The sequence below is a fragment of the Crotalus tigris genome, unplaced genomic scaffold, assembly GCF_016545835.1.
Source record: "Crotalus tigris isolate CLP2741 ecotype Arizona unplaced genomic scaffold, ASM1654583v1 scf7180000017585.4430047, whole genome shotgun sequence".
NCBI lineage: Eukaryota > Metazoa > Chordata > Lepidosauria > Squamata > Viperidae > Crotalus > Crotalus tigris.
In genome coordinates this window covers 3,916,395-3,936,314 of record NW_024096493.1, presented here as the reverse complement: position 1 = coordinate 3,936,314, position 19,920 = coordinate 3,916,395, and the positions used below count along the sequence as shown (strand labels likewise).

The 19,920-nt window shown below is 40.1% G+C and overlaps 1 protein-coding gene across 1 annotated transcript in view; it reads right to left on the bottom strand.

Moving 5' to 3' along the window:
* The window catches only part of ALDH1A1 (aldehyde dehydrogenase 1 family member A1), a 42,638-nt gene extending 42,094 nt beyond the window's left edge, over positions 1–544 (bottom strand). Inside the window, exon 1 of the mRNA XM_039361585.1 lies at positions 387–544. Coding sequence (XP_039217519.1) covers positions 387–446 — 60 coding nt within the window. The 5' untranslated portion in view covers positions 447–544. The remainder of the gene's footprint in view (positions 1–386) is intronic.
* Positions 545–19,920: the final 19,376 nt, after the last annotated feature.

Sequence of the window (19,920 nt, the reverse complement as noted above, 5' to 3'; positions counted from 1 at the left end):
AGACCCAGTGAGATTTATTGGATGTAAATGTGCAGAGGTTAAGCTCAGCAGGGCACAATTCCAAGAATTCACATGTAGTTTTGCACCTGTATTTAACATTAAACCTTTTGAGTTCATATAAATGCAGTTTCAACCTTGTTCCACTCCTCTGCAATACCTTCTGGAGCTAGAAAATGATTCAAGAGCTCTATCAACAGGGCAATGGATGACAGAGGAGAACCCAGGAATAAATGTGCAGAGCTAAGGGCAAGGCTAAATATATAAAGGAATAAATCCACAACTCACTTTAGATCTGAAGAAGAAACAAGAACGGCAGCAAGAACAAGGACATTCACAATTTGGGGGTGATCGTTTGAATAAAGTTAGCCAAAATAAATAGAACTAACCTTAGTATATTGAATCTTCAGGTCACTGAGGGGTGCCGGCAAAGTCTCTGCAGTTGACATGGTTTGAGCCGTTCCTGCAACACAGGTGAAAAGCAGGCTTTAGAAAAGTTCACTGATACGGGTATTTGCCCTGACTGAGTACTTAGGTTTAATTGTGCCTTTTTTTATCTGAGAGGCTATAGTATATTTGCATGGAAGACTATGATTGGATGATCCACCACATAGCAAATTTTGTGTGTGTGTGTGTGGGGGGGTGAAAGTACAAAGAAAGTGTAACACTTAAGAAAGCAGGCAAAAGTCTACACGAGTTATGGCAAATAATCTGAGCCTTTTCTCCCTTAGAACAGAAGTTTATATTCTAATCCAAAGCATTCAGTTGCAAAGGTCTGAAGTAATTTCAAAATGCATGTGTTTTTCTTTAATCTTCTGTATTTTCTTCTAACTGAGGTATGACAGAAGAATGTTGTTCCTTTTTTTTGTTGTTGTTGTTGCAGAAATTGCAGAGATGAGAACACTGGGCTGTTAAAAATAGGAGTATCCCATAGGGGAAAAACAAACATCCTCCAAGAGCCAGCCTGCAGGAATAAAACCAGCATTTTTTTGCAGCACCTTGAAAATAATTGGATTTTGGATAACGTTTCTCAACTTTAACAACTTTAGGGTGTGTGGACTTCAACTCTCAGAATTCCACAGACATACTTGGCTAAGGAATTCTAGGAGTGTGAAGCCCACTTCTCTCAAAGTTGTTGAGGTTAGGAAAGACTATTCTGTGGCATAAAAATTTGTGGATCGAAGCCTATATTTGAGGTACAGGAAATAGGTTTGTAGGTTTGTGTGTCTTTTTACAGCAGCTCTATGGATTGTTTTGGAGGTAGAACTAATAAATTCGGAGGATTTAATTTCTGCTGAGTAAAAACCATGAGGGTTATCTGGACTGTAGTTTGTGAGTGACAATTCCACACAATCTTGCATGAAAAAAAAGTCGTTTGTCACTTTTTCCTAGTGAGACAGTTGTATTCTAGCCTGCAGCCCTGGACTTCCAGATGTCCTTATTTAAGTCCTAACTATGTTTGGCTTTCTAGATCAGCCAAAAGCAATGTGGGGTTGGCTAGCTGACCGGAGGATTCTGGGAGTTGAAGTCTACACATCTTAAAGCTTCAAAAAACAAACGTAACAGCAAATCCTATCTCCTGATAAGAGTGTCCATATTTAAACGTTAAATAAAAAACCCAGCAAATACAGTATCCTCTCTCCCAACAAAGAAGGTTAATGTAGAAAAGGATGTACTGAGAACAAACATCTGCCTGGGAAAAAAGTAACAGCTCTATTAGTAAGTTGTATGTGGAAATTTCTTTTCCTTTCCTTTCCCTTCATGCTCCCCTCCTCCCATAACACGCATTTCTGTGGAGCTAACTTCACGCAGGGTGCGGCAGCTTGAAATATTATCAAGACTTTATATATTTAGCCTTGTTCTTAGCTCTGCACATTTCAACACAAGGATGCCTGGCCCAAAGTTGCTTGCCTTATGACACATCTGGCCTACAGCCTCTTTCTTAAACATTTGGTCTTTATACTATACATTGTGTTAAAACAATATTAACTGATCAAGAATCAGTCCAACTTCTAGTAGGGTTGTTGTTGTTGTTTTAAGACATTCAGGAAAGACAGAAATAATGGGAAATCTCCCTCCCTTCTGCAAACTACCATCATGTATTTTGAAATCCAATCACTTAGTGTGGGCAAAAAAATCTTAATTTTGCCTGTATAGATGAATTATACAGAGCTGATATTAACACAGAACAGTTAATTTCAACTTTAAGTAAATTGATGTGCAATTAGTATCTATCTGAACGCTGCTTAATTAGTAATAGGCCTTGCTGTGCAGTCAATGTTTTCTCATTAATGTTTGCATCAAAGTTAATACGGTATATAGAATAGTGGTGTCTGCTTTATGAATTGACTATAAAATATAAAGACAACTAGATTTTATTGTGCCAACGATTTTAGCAAATGTCGCAATCGTTTCCCAAACAAATGGAAAGACAATTTTAGAAAGGCAGATACATCTACATGTGCTTGAAATGAATGGAATGTGAAAAAACTATTGTGGACTCAAATTCTATTGACTTTAAAGTCACTTAGATGCCTCTTCCCTTGATTTGTGCCCAATGGATACAATCCAAAGCATACAAAATTTTGTTAAAACATGTCATGGGAAAGGCTTTATGCCTAATTGCGTACATGGTGTTCACATACATTCTTTTGCTTGCGGAAAAGAACAGGGAAGCCTCTGTAAAACCAGACAGATGCAACTCTACAGGAATAATCAGATTACTGTTGGTATCATTATTTCAGACTATTGGGTGCTGGAACTAGATAGCAATTGCAATGATTGGAAACTGCTTTTTTAAGCCTCCAGGTATACGAGACACTTTTTGTGTTTTTGCAATATTTTACAGATAGTCCTCACCTTACGACCACAATTGAGCCCAAAATTTCTGTGGCTAAGCAAGACGGTTGTTAAGTGAGTTTTGCTCCATTTTACAACCTTTCTTGCCACAGTTGTTAAATCAATCATGGCAGTCGTTAAGTTAGTACCACGGGTTGCTAAGTGAATCCGGCATCCCCGTTGTCTTTGCTTGTCAGAAGGTCACAAAAGGGGACACATGACCCCGAGACACCGCAATCGTCACAAATACAGGCCAGTTGCCAAGTCGTAAGAGTGAAAAATGGCCATAAGTCACTTTTTTCAGTGTTGTTGCAACTATGAACGGTTTCTAAATAAATGGTTGTAAAGCGAGAATTACCGATGGTCCCTTTGGTGGTGTGAGACATAGGCAAAGAATTCATCTGAGAATATCATTTTCAATAGGAGTGAAAGTGCCCCAGGAGATTAGTTAAAAACAACACAACCGATTAACTTTGGAGATGAAGGAGAAAGAAGACTCAATTTATTTTAAAACTTGGGAAAAGTTTTATCGATGGTTAGAAATATGTTAGAACATGAATCGAGTTTAAAATTGAAGGGAATTTTAAAATTGAATAGAATAATAAATGATAGATTTCTAATTAAGTTCTATTTCGTTAGATTAATAATATTTTTATTACTAGTGACTTTAAATATTACCGTAATGGTGATGATCAGAAATAATTGATAAGTTATTAAGTATGGATATCTACTTAGAGGAATTTTACCCATTTATCAAATTTTAGTGATGTGATTATAGTTAATTTGATCTTTATAACTGTTTAGTATTATATAATTTTGTATTTAAATTTCATGTTTATTCCTATGAATTTTTTTTCTCTTTTTTATTTGTGATTCTAACAATACATAATTATAACTATTAAGTAATATATTAATGTGTTAAAGTTATTATAGTTAATTAGTAATATATTAGTAATATTATATTAAATATCACTATTTTATATTAATTAATATGATTGAATATATATACTCGGACGGGTTTACTTGTTGAAGCATTGACTTATTATGGGGGACAACCCCACTATTGTACCTATCCCTTCCCCTGGTCTAACCTTTTTTGTTTGTTACCCCTTGTCATACCCTTTTTGACCCTATTTTCCCTTTACTCTCATAAAATTTAATAAAATATTTTAAAAAAACCCAATGCAACAAACACGATAATGCAGTTGTGACAAATTGTACAGGTTTGGGAATAGATGTGGCTACTTCATATATTTAGTTCTTTTATTTATGATTAATATCCTATCTTTTATCCAAAAGTTCAAGACTGCATACATAGCCTTCCCTTCTGTGGAAAGGGGGGGGCAACTTTTTTTCAGAACAAAGGAAAATGCTTGAGAACAACATAGGGGAACAAAGATTAAGCGATATCACGGAACTCTCTTATAAAAATATGTAAATAATCATATTTACTGTTTACTTCTTCTCATTGCATATTTTTTTTTTTGTTATAGCAAAACTTTCCATGTTTGAAAGAGAGTGGGAGGGGGGAAAAAAGGAGAAAACAGCCCCTGCCCCCCATGTACTGGGCAGGAAGTTGCTGCAGAAATGATCAGAGGGACAAGAACACAATAATTGGCAAAGCTGAGAACTAACAGGTTGCACCATTTTCTTTTTGAAACAAAACATGTAAGCAAGGTAAACTAATATGAGGAAGTTTTATGCGAATATTAAACTTTAAGGAAGCCTATAAAACTTTAAGGAAGTTTATGCTGGCATACAAGGCCTACTGAAAGATTCTGTTAATAGTAACATGTTTTGGGGGGGAAAACATAAATACTATTTGTTATGTCCCGAGCCTTGCAAACGGCTCGGGCGTTTGCAGGCAGTCACGGGCAGGTGCAAAGCTGCCCGGGACCAGACAGGCTGTCGCCAGCGCCGTGCGCATGCGCGGGTGCTGGCACGGGAAAAGTAACCCATTTACCCGGGAGTTGCCTATATGAGAGGCTGCGAGGCATTTGGGCGAGGCTGAAGCCATCTTCCTGTAAGCTGAACGCTGAATAAATGAAACTGAGAACTCCAGCTGCTTCTCGTGTCTGTTTTCCCGCCACGGACTCAACACTGGCGACGAGGATGGGATGCCTTGCACTACCTGGAAAGGAAGAAGTGTAAGCTTACCCAAGGAGTCCTGAGCGGCGAAAGAGGAACGGCGTCGACTCGGCAGCTGCCCGCCAATCCGGTGCGCATTCGGGGGTAGGCTGGCTGATAGACCCGTCTCCTGAAGATCCGAAGATGGCGAAAATCGGAAGGCTTTCGGAATTCGACGTCTCACATCCAGAGCGGTGGGAGTCCTACGTATCCAGAATGGAGAACTACTTCAAGGCAAACCAAGTGAGGGAAGATAGCTTGAAGGCGGCCACCCTGCTTTGCGTTTGCGGCCAAGATGCCTTCAAAATCGCAGAAAACCTTGCAGCACCTGTCCCAGTAGAGTCTGTAAGCTACGCAGACCTGAAGAAGCTGCTGAAGGAGCACTTCCATCCCAAGGTGTCCGTTATCTCATGGCGCCACACCTTCGAACAAAGGGATCAACGGTCCGGTGAGTCAGCCAAGGAATACATCGCCGCGTTACGGAAGGCCGCCAAGCCCTGCGAGTTCAAGGACCTCGAGGAACGACTGAGGGACCGATTCGTGTGCGGGTTAAGGCATCGAGAGCTACAACAGAGACTTTTCGCAAGGAAGAATTATCCTTCCAAGACGCCTTAAGGGAAGTCACCGCAGAAGAAGCAGCAGGCGGCGCCGTCAAAAACATGCGGCCGATCAGAAACAGTGCAGAGGGTGCGTCCGTGCACCAGGAAGACGTCCGACGAAACTCCGAGGAGGATCCGGACGAGGAAGTCGACCGTCTACACCCCGCGAAGGAAGAGAACCAGAAGGGAAGCTCTTCGGCTCCGCTCAAGTGCATCGGCTGTGGAGGTCGCCACAGGAGAACCGACTGCAAGTTCCGCTCCGCTACCTGCCGGGCATGCGGTAAACAAGGGCACATTGCAGCTGTGTGCCTGGGCCGACGAAAGGCACAACCCCAAGAAGAACGCCTGAAGGGTACCAGATTCCCCAGCCAGAATAGGGTAGGTTTTTGCGCTTCGCGAAGAAGCATCTGTAGAACAGGCACACACAAGCCCATGAAGAAAAAGCTGTCACTCAACGTGAAGCTACAAGGGGTTCCATTATCTATGGAACTAGACACAGGGTCTGCCCTGTCCATCATTTCATTGCATACATTTAGGAAGATTTGTTCCAGAAGTGGGTCTAAGGCCAAGTTAAGGCCTTCTGATATTGTATTAACAGATTTTCAGAACTCAAGAGTGTGTGTTAAGGGGGAGGCCACCCTTAACGTGCAATACAAGAGTTTTGAAGGTCCACTAGACTTATTAGTAGTAGGGGGTGAACGAACGAGTCTCATAGGACTCGATTGGTTTGAGGCCCTGGGGATACACGTCACAGGACTCAATAGCTTACAAACACTCGACCTACAGGAAGTCTGCAAAGAATTTGCAGATGTTTTCAGCCCCCAGCTGGGCACATTCAAAGGACCACCTGTGTCCTTAAAGCTAGACCCCACTGTCACTCCCATTAGGATTAAAGCAAGAAGGGTCCCTTTTGCTTTAAAAAGTAAGATTGACACTGAACTAGACAAACTAATCCAACAGGGAATCCTAGAACCTGTTGATTCCAGCCCGTGGGAGACCCCCATTGTCACGCCTCTAAAGGCAAATGGGGACATTCGCATTTGTGCTGATTACAAATGCACACTCAATAAGGCATTGCAGCAACATGCCTATCCTGTTCCTGTGGTCAGTCACATCCTGGCCTCTCTCAAGGGGGGGCGTGTTTTTGCAAAGCTTGACCTAGCTCAAGCATATCAACAGCTGCCTGTTGATGATGATGCTGCCATAGCTCAGACCATTGTGACCCACAGGGGAGCCTTTAAAGTAAAAAGGCTACAGTTTGGAGTGAATGTCGCTCCTGGGATTTTCCAAAGCGTTATGGAAAACACACTACGAGGTATACCAGGGGTCTGCCCCTACTTTGACGATGTCTTGATTGCAGGAGACTCCACACACATTCTAGCTGAAAGGCTTAGGGCTGTCCTGTTAAGATTCAGGAAATCAGGCCTCAAGCTCAGAAAAGACAAATGCCAGATTGGGGTGCCTTCTACTGAATTTCTGGGATTCAAAATTGATGCTGCTGGGATTCATCCTGCTGAATCCAAACTAACTGCTATTTTAGATGCACCCAGGCCAAAGTCTAAGGCCGAACTTCAGGCCTTTCTAGGCCTCCTGAATTTCTACAATTCTTTTCTTCCACATAAAGCTAGTGTAGCTGAGCCTCTTCACAGGCTACTAGACAAACAGGCTGTGTGGCTGTGGTCACAAGCGCATGAGGCTTGCTTTAAAGAAGTCAAGGCCTTGCTCACTTCTAACAGTGTTCTTGCACATTTCAACGAGTCTCTCCCTGTGTGCATCGCTTGTGATGCGTCCCCCTACGGGGTTGGAGCTGTCCTGAGTCACCTCAGGTCTGATGGAACTCAGGTTCCTATTGCATACTACTCCAGAACACTGTCTTCTGCCGAGCGCAACTACGCTCAGATAGACAGGGAGGCTCTGGCTGTTGTTGCTGGAATTAAAAAATTCCACGATTTTCTATATGGCAGGCATTTCACGGTCTTCACTGACCATAAGCCTCTGCTGGGACTGTTTACCACACGTAAGCAGACTCCCCACATCATTTCCCCTAGAATGCTTAGGTGGTCTATTTTCTTGTCTGCATATGATTTTTCATTACTCCACAAGCCTGGGAAAGAAATGGGCCATGCTGATGGCCTCAGTAGATTGCCACTGCCAGTAGTAGAAGCTGACCCGCGCCAGCTGTCAACATTCTATCAATCCAAGCCTTGCCCGAGCTCCCCTCTTAGTGCCAGGGATGTTACCGCTGAAACAGGTACAGATCACACACTTTCACGTGTCCGCTCCTGGGTCCTGTCCGGGTGGCCTGAGCACTGCCCTAGTCCTGAGTTTCAGAGTTTCTGGTCCAAAAGAAACGAACTGTCCCTTTCTCAGGGTTGTCTGCTTTGGGGAAACAGAGTTGTCATTCCCACCTCAATGAGGACTAGGGTCTTAGAATCCCTCCACGAGGGTCATCCTGGCATTGTTCGTATGAAGGCTCTTGCACGCAGCCACTTGTGGTGGCCTGCTTTAGATAAAGATATTGAGGCTAAGGTACACGCATGCCACCTGTGCCAACGATCTCGCCCAGAGATGCCCCAAGCTCCTGTGCATAGATGGGAGGAAACACAGTCCCCATGGTCTAGGGTGCACATTGACTACGCTGGGCCCTTTCAGGGCCAGTTCTTCTTGGTCCTTGTTGACAGCCATTCAAAATGGCTTGAGGTTGTGCCTGTCTCATCCACCACCACTGCAAAGACTATTCAGGTACTGAGGGGGATTTTTGCTGCACACGGGCTGCCAGATGTCATTGTGTCCGACAACGGCCCTCAATTCACCTCCTCCGAATTCCAAGCTTTCTTACAGGCAAACCTGATTCGTCATGCCACGTCTGCGCCTTTTCACCCGTCCACCAACGGTATGGCTGAACGCATGGTGCGCATCGCAAAGGACGCCTTGAAGAGACTCACCTACGGGGACTGGCATCACAGGTTGGCTGACTTTCTCCTTTCTTATCGCACCACACCGTCCACTTCTACAGGGAGAAGTCCAGCTGAACTTCGTTGGGGGCGCCAACTTACTACTAGACTTGACCGGTTGCATCCGGACAGACTGCCTTCATCTACCTCACATCCTAGGGCACCTAGACAACTACTTGTGGGTGCCCCGGTTTGGGCTCGCAATTACGGGCCTGGTCATACATGGGTCCCCGCTTCTGTGTCCAGGATCACAGGTCCTCTCTCCTACGAGGTTGCCCTGGACAACGGTCGTGTCCTGCGTCGGCACATCGACCAACTTCGCTCTAGGCGAGACTTTTCTGCTGAGACTCCTGGGTCTTTTCCAGGGGGGGAGGGGGACCCTTTGGAGCAAAGGGAAGGGCAAGAGCTACTGCCCATCTCCACTGAGGGAGCCACAAACGGCTCGTCCCAAGGTTCTGCAATTGCTCCGAAAAGAAAGTCATGGAGCTTACCCACACAACAGGCACTCACGCCTACTCCAGCCAGGGAGTCACCCCGGGGGCATACTCACTTTCCACACACATCACACAGCACTCCAGCAACGGAGGATACCCGGGGGCATCCCAACAAATCATTCCCCGCAAGAGAGCTGGCACACAATTCCCAAGGTTGGCCTGACCTTACCCCAAATCCTACAGGGGGTCAAACATACACAGAGCTAGTCGAGGAACCAAGTCCCGACTACAACAACCCTAGCACAAATCAGGGAACACCTGAGTTTTGGGAAAGTACAGAAACCCACACGAGCCCGAACACAGAATGGGGTTCAGGGAATGGACAGCCTCCTGACAGGTCTTGGACTGACCTAGGAGGTTCTACAGAGACGCCCAGCAGCGGCTATCACTTCAAGGGGCCTGAGGGTCTACAGCTAGGTAGGTCAACCAGGTCACAAAGTAACAGAAGCCCTGGCCTGACGAGCCCGGTGGGCAAGCAAGCAGGCCAGGCATCGGGGCACAGTCCTTGGAAGACACCAGGGCACAATAGAGAGAACAGGCTCACGCCTCCCTCCAGTCAGGGGACTTATGCCAGTAACCCAGAGCTAAGAAGGTCACAGAGAGCAAAGAAATCTCCTAAGTATCTAGAAGATTACATAACATTGCTGGCAAGGCAAAAGCCAGTAATCAGTGGGAGCACTGGGGAGCAAAATGTCATATAAAATAAATGTTGTATGTTGGTAGTAGTTTTAGCCCGGGGGAAAGGGGTGTTATGTCCCGAGCCTTGCAAACGGCTCGGGCGTTTGCAGGCAGTCCCGGGCAGGTGCAAAGCTGCCCGGGACCAGACAGGCTGTCGCCAGCGCCGTGCGCATGCGCGGGTGCTGGCGCGGGAAAAGTAACCCATTTACCCGGGAGTTGCCTATATAAGAGGCTGCGAGGCGTTTGGGCGAGGCTGAAGCCATCTTCCTGTAAGCTGAACGCTGAATAAATGAAACTGAGAACTCCAGCTGCTTCTCGTGTCTGTTTTCCCGCCACGGACTCAACACTATTAGAGCTCTATGGAAGATGATCCGGTTCAAACAATCCTGCTTCTAACACATTATGCTAAGACTTAGTTCTGGGGAGAAGACTCTAATAATGGGAAAGGAAGAAAGAAAAAGAAGCTGACCAACAACAAGGTGGATGGACACAGTTACTGTGGCAATAAGTACATTATTGGAAGTTTTGAAACACCAGGTTAGGGATAGATCATCCTGGAGAAAATCAGTTTATATCAGGGGTCTTCAAACCTGGCCCTTTTATGACTTGTGGACTTCAACTCCCAGAATTCCTCAGCCAGCATCATAAAAGGGCCAAGTTTGGAGACCCCTGGCCTATATTATGTGGTCACTAAGTGTGGACACCAACCTGATAACACCTAATTAAATCATGGTTAATTATGTATTTATGCATGCAGCTCTCTACCCTGTTCATCACACAAGATTCCATTTAAAAGAAAAAAAATTAAAAACTATTGTTCAACATATAGTAAAACCGATCTCAGAAAACAATCCAGATTATACAAATAAACCAAAGATGTTATGCAAATTAAAATGGCCAAGTTAAAAGACCACAACAGTCTAAATTAGGTTTCAGGTGGACTACTTTATGATGGATATTTTAAACTAAAAGATGATGCAGATTGGGCCTTCTCATTGGTAATTAAAAAAAAACACAACCTATTTCCAATTCTTACACAGTAATAAGTGTTTAGTAGAAGATCTTAAGATATAGGCAAACTGGTATGGGAAGATGTGTTTATTCATATATTTGTGCCCCAGACTTTTAAATCAGTGGTGCTGATTTGTTTCTTTGTTTATAAATTGGAATGACATGAACTAACCTAGCAAAAAAGATAAAATTCTAGCTATTGAATTCTGTACATGATGAAGTTTCTGAATTGATTTTAATGACATTATCTTGCAATTAATAGTGCGTGAATTATCAGAGCCGGAATATATCTATCTGGAAATAATGGCAGGTGGCTCAGCAATCAAAATTAAAAGCTACTTCAGGCTACTGCAAACACCTGGATTCATACTAACAAAGCAGGATTGAAGATAATTTCCAGGTTACTAATCTGTGGATCATCAACTGTTTCCATCCAAATGTACTGCATCAGAAAAACTTTCATTTTCTTCAGATTCAATTTCAGTTCTTTGGGTTTCATTTCAGTGTCCTAAATTACTTTCTAATTTAGAATAGTAGTTAATTATAGGTTTCTTGGTGTAGGCCACTTAGTGATAATTGGTGTGTAAGCAGGGTATCACTCAGACAGTGCTTTAAAGTAAAAGGAGGTGAGCTTCAAAATACCTCTACATAAATCCCCAAAGTGCAAGTTATTTACTTTTTTGGGGTTGTTTAACAGTGTTTTGGTTGTAGGGTCCTTGGTGCTCTCTGAACTTGGTGTTTTTCTTGCAGACATTTCTGCACTGATGATGTTACCAAGTTTGGTAATGAAACATCTACAACAGGCATGTCAAACTCATGACATCACGCAACGTATCGGGCCGGTTTTGCCACTGCTGGCAATGGGGTGGGTGCAGCTTCCACATGATGCGTCCAGCCCGCAGGCCGGCAGTTTGACACCCCCCTGATCTACAAGAAAGCCACCAAGTTCAGCATAAAGGGCCCCTCATTTCAACCCTGAGCTACAAATATTCTCTTCTAATGTTACAGGGTTTGTTTGTTTTTTGACAATAGTGCTGTCAGCACATTGACAAATGTTGTCAAAGGCACGGCAAGTCGTTCCATCAAAGTTGCTATCCTGAACACTGAATGCCCCTTATACCCCCATGATCATACGAGGACATGGTATTAGAAGACAGGGAGACACATTAAGTTAACTCATACTTTCTGTGATGTTTGTAGGATGTGAGAAAATAGCAGGGGTGTCAAACTGCCGGCCCACAGGCGGGTTGCATCACGTGGAGGCTGTGCCCACCCCAGCTCCAGCAATGCAGAAAAAGCCGCGATACATCACGTGACACCGCGAGTTTGACACCCATGTCCTAATGCATCTCAGGTATTTGCATCAGAAGTCATGATGCAGTGACTAACTTCCATCCTTTGTGCCATAAGTCTGACTTCATTGTAGCTTGTTAAATATTGACAGTCTTATGTAACTAAGGCCGGTGGTATTAATAATAATGCTATTAGCTGGTCAACATGCCTAATAGAGACCAAGCTAAGAATGAAAGGTAGCCCTTGATTTACAATTATTCCTTTAGTGACCATTTGAAGTTACAATGGCAGTGAAAAAAGTGACTTATGACCAGTCCTTTCACTTATCACCACATTACCTCAGTGTTTCCCAGCCTTCCTGGTTTGGCAGACCAGCGGAGACATCAGTGGCAGTAACAAAGGGAGACAGTTGTTAAATGAGTTTTGCCCCATTTAAACCTTTTTTTGCCAGAGTCGTTAAATGAATCATGAGGTTGTTAAGCAGATTTGGCTTCTGCCATTCACTTTGCTTTTGGAAGCCAGATTGGAATGTTACAAATGGGGATCACATGACCCTGGGACAGTGCCACTGGCATAAATACATGCAGTTGACAAACACCCAAACTTTGATCACATAATCACGGGGATGCAGTGACGGGTCGTAAGCGTGAAATCCCACCCATATGTCATTTTTTTTGCTAGACTTTACTTTTTCTTCTGGAACTCTACTCTTAATTGGTCTAATTCTGCTCATAGACATTTGTACTGTAAGCAGGGATTCCAGTAAAAAAACTGGAGAATTCCAACCAGGGTAATCTAATCATTTTCTCAATGCAGTTGCCTTGCTTTCCTTTAAAAATTCAGAAAGTTGAAGTCCACAAGCCTTAAAGTTGCCAACATTGAACACTCCTGCTTTAAAAGAAGTTGAGTTTAAGAAGTTTAAAATAAAGTTTCTTAAAGCTATTTTTAATGCATGTCTCAGTAAAAAAAAACATGAGCAGATCAATGCAAACATATACTGAATATGGCTTCTCTATGACATATCGAAGTTCACAAAGGAAATAGAAGAGGATAAAAGAGTTAGAAGGGACTTTGTAGGTCATTCTAGTCCAACTCACAAATTTAAATTTAAAATAAACCAGATAGCATAATGGCCTTCTTATAAAATGCTACTATTTAAGCATTTCATGTTTTGTTATGATTATTTAACTTAACACAGAATAATATAGTTTAAGGGAAATAAAATAATCCAGTCATTTAATTGCAGAATCCGATAATTCTGTAACCATAATACAATGGACCTGTTTCCATGGAGCAGCTTTTGAAATATGGCTGCAAATTTCAATCAGTACAGAAGGATGTGGTCCACTCAGTATCAATATTAATCACCAGCAGCACATTACACCTTAAGGATCTCCATTGGCTATTCACAGACCTCTGGATCCAAAAAAATGTTATTTGGCTTACATATAAAACAATATATGGTTTGGCACCAAAGAACTTGCAGGAATTTTTTGTTTAATCCAAATTGATCTGTCCAAATAGCTATGTTCCAATACTTCAGGGGCTGTGACAGGGAAGAGGGGGTTGACTTATTCTCCAAAGTGCCTGAAGGCAGAACAAGAAGCAATGGGTGGAAGCTCATTAAAGAGACATCCTACCTGGAACTAAGAAAAAAATTTCTGACAGTGAGAACTATTTGCCAATGAAACAGCTTGGAGTTGTGGGTGCTCCATCACTGGAGGTTTTCAAGAAAAGATTGGACAGCCTTTTGTCCAGGATGGAATAAGGACTCCTGCCTTGGGCAGGGGTTGGACTAGAAGATCTCCAAGGTTCCTTTCAACCACTGGTGCCAGTTCGCACCAGTTTGGCAGAACCGGTAGCTAATTTTTTGTTGCCCTGGCCCAGAATGGACTTCTGGAAGCAGCATCCACACAGACAACTGGTTGTTCACATATTTGAATCCCACCACTGCTTCCAACCCTCCAATTTTGTGATTTATGCAATATTTTAGTTAGATCAAAATGGCTCAGATGAGAAAATAGTGTTTTCTGTAAGGAATCAACTTTATGGAAGACCCTGTTTTGGGATGTTCGATTAATCTATGTTAGGGCTTCCAGAGACCAGTAAAGACAGTATTTCGTGGTTGATGCTCATCTTATATGGTGTCCTTTATGTATTAGCAATATATGAGTTCTTGGCTACTTTTGAGTTTACATGGAAGTTTGAATATTATAGACATTATGACTTTAATGGTTATAGAAACTGTTCATATTTGTCATGATTTATTGTGATGTTTTATATATGGTTACTGTTATCATTGGTTTATGTTTTATACAGATTGTTAAGCCACCTTAAATCTATGTAAATTCTGTAAATCTTTTTTTATATATACATGTTATTAAATATTTTTTAAAAGAAAGATAAACCAATACACATGGACATAAACTAAGAAAAACAAAAGAAAAATTAAGAAATCAAAGATAAAGCTAAAAATGCAAGAACAGAAAATAAAGAGAAAAGAAAGAAAAAAGATATTAAGAAGTATAGCTTCTGATCTTAATTACTTAATCATAAATAATTTACCTCTTACCTTATGGTTACAACATAACCCTCTTCTTTCCATCTATCACGTCTAATAATCAAAACCATAAATATGGATATATTCTTTTTTCCTGTGTTGTACAAAAAGTCTATAAGGGGTTTCCAGTCAGTAATAAAGATAGAAAATGGTCTTTTCTCTGAGAACTGAGTGCTCGGAAAGCATTCAGTTCAAGGAAATCAATTTAGCTATCTCAGCAAGTTCCATCATTTTCACCAACCATTCTTCCATTCTTCGTTCCATCTTTATGCATATGATAATCTCGCTGCAATTGTCATGTACGAACACAAAATTCCATAACTTTTTTCCAACCCTTTATCCATTAATTCCAAAAGAAAAATCTTTGGTCTCAACTGTAACATTAATCTCTAAAATCTCCTGAATCAATGGACTCTTCTTGTTGCTCGCATTCCAGTATAAATTTAACATGCCTTTATACATTCTAAACATTTTCTCTGGCGAGATAGACAACAACACATCATTTTATATTTTAACTTTAAGATTGTAACATGGTGTAACTTTCAATTCTTTTTCCATTGTTCCATTAGCTTATCATAACCAACATTTTAGCCCACTTTATCATCTTTTTTCACTTGTTCTTCTTTTGTTTCAAATTTCGTTTTGTTTATACATTTTAACAATTACATCATTTGTACACAATTCTATTTGAAACTCAAATGTACAATGCTCAAAATCACAAATTCTTTTGTCTACTTTAAATATTTCTAGTAATTATCCATTGTTGAACTACTGGCAATCATACCTCTCTGCTACCAGTTCTTCTCTTGGTTTTATTTTATATTTTCCTCAACAAAATTTTAGTATCTTGGAATAAATTAGACATTTGTGTTTGCCTACGATTTTTCACCTATAAAATGCTTATAGGTGAAAATAAGGTTATAAATTGTAACCTTTCTACAATACCACAGAGAAAGCCATAGATATCCTTACCAATAAATAATAGAAACCTATTAAAGCTAGAATCTTTATTCCCTAATTCCAGGTAAGGCTGATAGAGTTAAACATGTAATAATTATACTTTATTCTGCATTGGTTATAACTCATCTTGAATATCGTGTCCAGAGCGAAGCATCATAGTTTAAGAATGATCCCAACTGGAACAGATTCAAAGAAAGGGAATCTGGGAATAGACACTGTTGAAGAGAAACTGATGGAACTGGGAATATTTGACCTTGAAAAGAGAAGATTGAGGGGGAATATGCTATAGTAGTTTTTTTTTCAAGCACCTGAAAGGACATCATACAGAAGGCAGCCAAGACGTGGAAAATGAGGACAGATTCTAGCAGAGCATTAAGCCAAATCTTCTAACATGAAGAACATTTGGACAAAAGAACCAATTGCTCTTTTGCTGGGTGGATTCAAATAGAAACTGACAATGATTCCTGACCAAAGAGAGATTGGATATGTCAGTAACAATCCTTTATCAATATGCAACCCTAAATCCAACAGTCTTGAGAAGAGACAACCATTGACTTTGCATTCAGAAAATCCTGATTTTATCCATGGCATTTCCAGAGACACTTGCTGACCTGGTTAGGTAGTCACTTTTGGAACAAGACCATTCCAAATACCCAAATGGGTTTTGATTTAAAATGTACTTGGGTGTTTACTAATGCTAGAAAACCTACTACAGATCCCTATAAAACATAAGGATGCATATGGATAGGTAACTCTGAAATTTCATAATTTAGTCAAGTACCTGGAAATACAAACTCTACGGACTAAGAGGGATTTGTTTCTGAATAAAATGCTAGGTTTACGCATTTGTCCTATGGGTACCAACAGATTGATGAGAGGGGGATCCACAAAATCTGCTTGCATGATTCTCACATTAGAATTTAGAACCTATTTATCTTTAGCCAAGTCCATTAAAAAGATCAATCACTTGAATAATTGCTGGTGAAAAGGTTAAAATAGTACAATTTTCTCTCTCTCTGTTTGTGTGTGTGTCTGTCACAGCAAATCCCTTGAACAAATACCTACAGTAAATATCAGCAAACTGACAAAATGTTTGTCGAGTGACCTCTAATGTGTATTTCAAACTGATTTAAAATTCAAAACTATTAAAAAAATATTAAAAAGCAGCAAGCCTTTAAAAGCGGAAACATTACAGTATAAGATTCAACTGAAGGCTTTATTCAAGTATTGCGGAGTGCTGTGTAAATTTAATAAGGGATATGTTGTGAGACTACATGCAGGAGATTCAAAAAATAGTTTATGGTTTAAAACCAGCAGTTTCTGTACTGCGAACATTAAGAAAATATTGACAGTAATCATACTGATTGAAAATGGACAGGGAGATTAATTTTGGATAATATAATGCAGCAAGCCCTTCTGGGGGTAGAAGAGAAGTATATGAAGAATCTTTCATTTTAGTTGAAATTGTATACAAGTGTCCATGAACATAATCTAAGCATGTATTTTGCCCTAAATTTGGCCAAAATGGAAATGTAAAATACTGAAATTATGAAATGAAAATAGGTAAATGTTGTTTGTCTTACTTAAAATTCAAATGCTAATATTCATAGGCAAATGACAATAAACACACATATATACGCTGCAATTGGACACAAAATTATTTGGGAATAATTCAATGACACTTATTTCTGAAAATGCATATGGAATGGCACTGTTAAATATTTTGATATGAAATTAAAAGCTGTCAAAATTGATGGTACTCTTTTTTTCCCTTTGACACCACGAAGTATTATATATTTTAGGACCTGCAATATTTAAAGGATATAGTTAATGTTTTACTTAACTCCTTAAAATAGCTATACAATTGTATTATGTCTTGTGAGGTACATTTATTTGTTAATTGGATTTCATGAATCTGTTAGGACAGGCGTGTAAATGTTATTTTTCACCTAACACCAACAAATCGCCAGTTTTACAACTTATGAATAATATTTATATCTTGATTACTGAGAAGCAGTTGCTTTTGTAGATAGTCGTGGAATTTGAAGAATCCTAAGGATAAGCATTCCAGTAGTTAGAATTAATATAATAAACTTCCCATTATTTTAGTGAGTGAACAATTTTATTGGCTTTACTCAAGTCAATACTTATTTCTAAATAGTTTAATAGCATAGAGTTAGAAATGTATGACACTGCTTTGTATTTTTTTTAAATATTTGCACAATAGTTCACATATTGAAAACTGTTCTATTTCAATCTATTTATTTCTATTGGTAGAACAATTACCACATGTCTATCTCAAAATAAGCCCTACTGTGGTTAGTGGGGTATATTCTATAGGTTTCTATTTTACTCATCAAATAATTAGCACTTATTCATACTGAGGTGGATGCCTAAATCTAATGTTTCCTTAAATCAAAGCACCAATCTGTGAAACCTAAAAATGAAACAAAGAAACAAACCACTCAAAGGCTAACTACAGTATCTTCTTATATAAAATCTCTATAACTTCTAAAAAATATAATCAGAATTTTCTAACTGTGTCTAGACATATTTCTTTTAAGAAAAGGTGTTCATCAATTTCTTCATCTGATTTAATAATGATTGCTATGTGTGTGGATTTCATCACACACACAAAAATCCCCTTATTTCCCCTTTTCTGATTTGGAAAAGCAACAAGCAGAAAATTCTATGTTTCATTATATTTCAGGAGAAAGACTCTTTTATAAGAATTTGCTGCCTGTTAAATAAGCTAAGGGCAGTTGTCTGCTTTCTTGTCAAACATACAATATCTCTTGCTGCATTTTGACCCTCCATGCTTTCGGTTATAAAGGCAAAGCTGAACAAGCATTTTTCCAGAATCAATCACAAATTCAATATAACTTAAGTGGATTTGGAAAACAAAATAACACCCTGCAATTTCTTAGCGTTGCCTTTTGCAACAGAAAGACATTCTTAAAACTTTTCCACAGGCAATAAAGAGATTGCTCAAAAAAAAAAATTGAACTTAAGAATATGATTGTCAATTTTTCTCATATCTCAAAACAACACACACACACACACATATATATATATACACACACAAACAAAAACATAGTAAACAAGATTTACCTTTCAGCTTCAAAGTTAGTTTGTATATCTGATGCACGTCCTCATCAATGGCAGACTAGCACACTGTATCCCGGAGTCCGCAGTCAACACGACAAAATATCATTCATGACATATATATAGATATATAGACACCCACATCCACGCCTACAGACACACAAGTGATTATCAAGAGTTCTATTTGAGCCCCATTTATCAAGACTGATCCTTGAAAGTGATCCTTTAAGCAAACACTAAGTTTCAGATGACCTGGGAAGGAACTAAAATACATTCAGATGGCTACAAAACCCCTTATTTATGACATAGGGGATGAAAATACCCACATACCATTTATTCTGTTAACCATGTAATATACATTGTCATTTTGACATTCAGACCATTTCTCTCTTTCCATCACCTCCATGTCAGTCCAATTCACTCATTCTGACCAGCGATGAAACTGGGCAAGGGAGCTGGGGATGGGAAAGGAAACATGGAAAGATTGTTTTCCTAGATGATGTATTTGCAGGGCATTTTTAAACTCATCAGATTAAGTATTGCAAAGATGGAGGCCTTGATAAAAGAAGCCCTGCTGGTTTTCTGTCTCCTTGAGACAATAAAACCACATAGCTGTGTCTGTGTCTTCTGTTTGGGATTGTTCTGCTTTAACACATAAGAGACTGAAGTTCAGTTACTATTCTTAATTAACTCAAGTTAAACTAATGAGGGTGGGTTGGTGGGGAGGGGGAAGAGAAGAAAAATGGGGGAGGAGAAGGGGAATGATTTTTAAAAAAGCAACTGAGCTTTGGTTTAATGGAAGGATTTGGTAACAATGCATTTTTGCTATAGAAAAATAATGCTGGTTTGTGACTGTCATCAAAATTATTATTATTGCTATAGAAAAGTTTGCAAAGCTTCATTCTTTGCTAAAAATAAAGAGAGCAAAGAGTAGCCTAGAATAAAAGTCATGCTTCCATTCATCAAAGTGTCTGGAAGTTGAGTTACGGCAATGGGACATCTTTTCTTTTTGGTTTGAAAGGTTTTGCTGCATATCCAAGTAGCTTCTTCATTCGAACCAACAAGAAGAGCTGTCCAAAAGAAGTCCTGACTCAACTTTCCAACATCTCTACCTAGATGACTGAGAATTTTCATCAAGGTCTATATTCTGAATTCCAATAAAGGAGAATATTTGTAGCTCAGGATTGAAATGAGTGATCCTTGGTGCTCTCTTAGATTGATTTGTTTTATTGCAAATGTTTCGTTACCCAAGTCTCACTAGCGCTGATGGTGTTACCTGGTTTGGGTAATAAAACCTCTGCAAT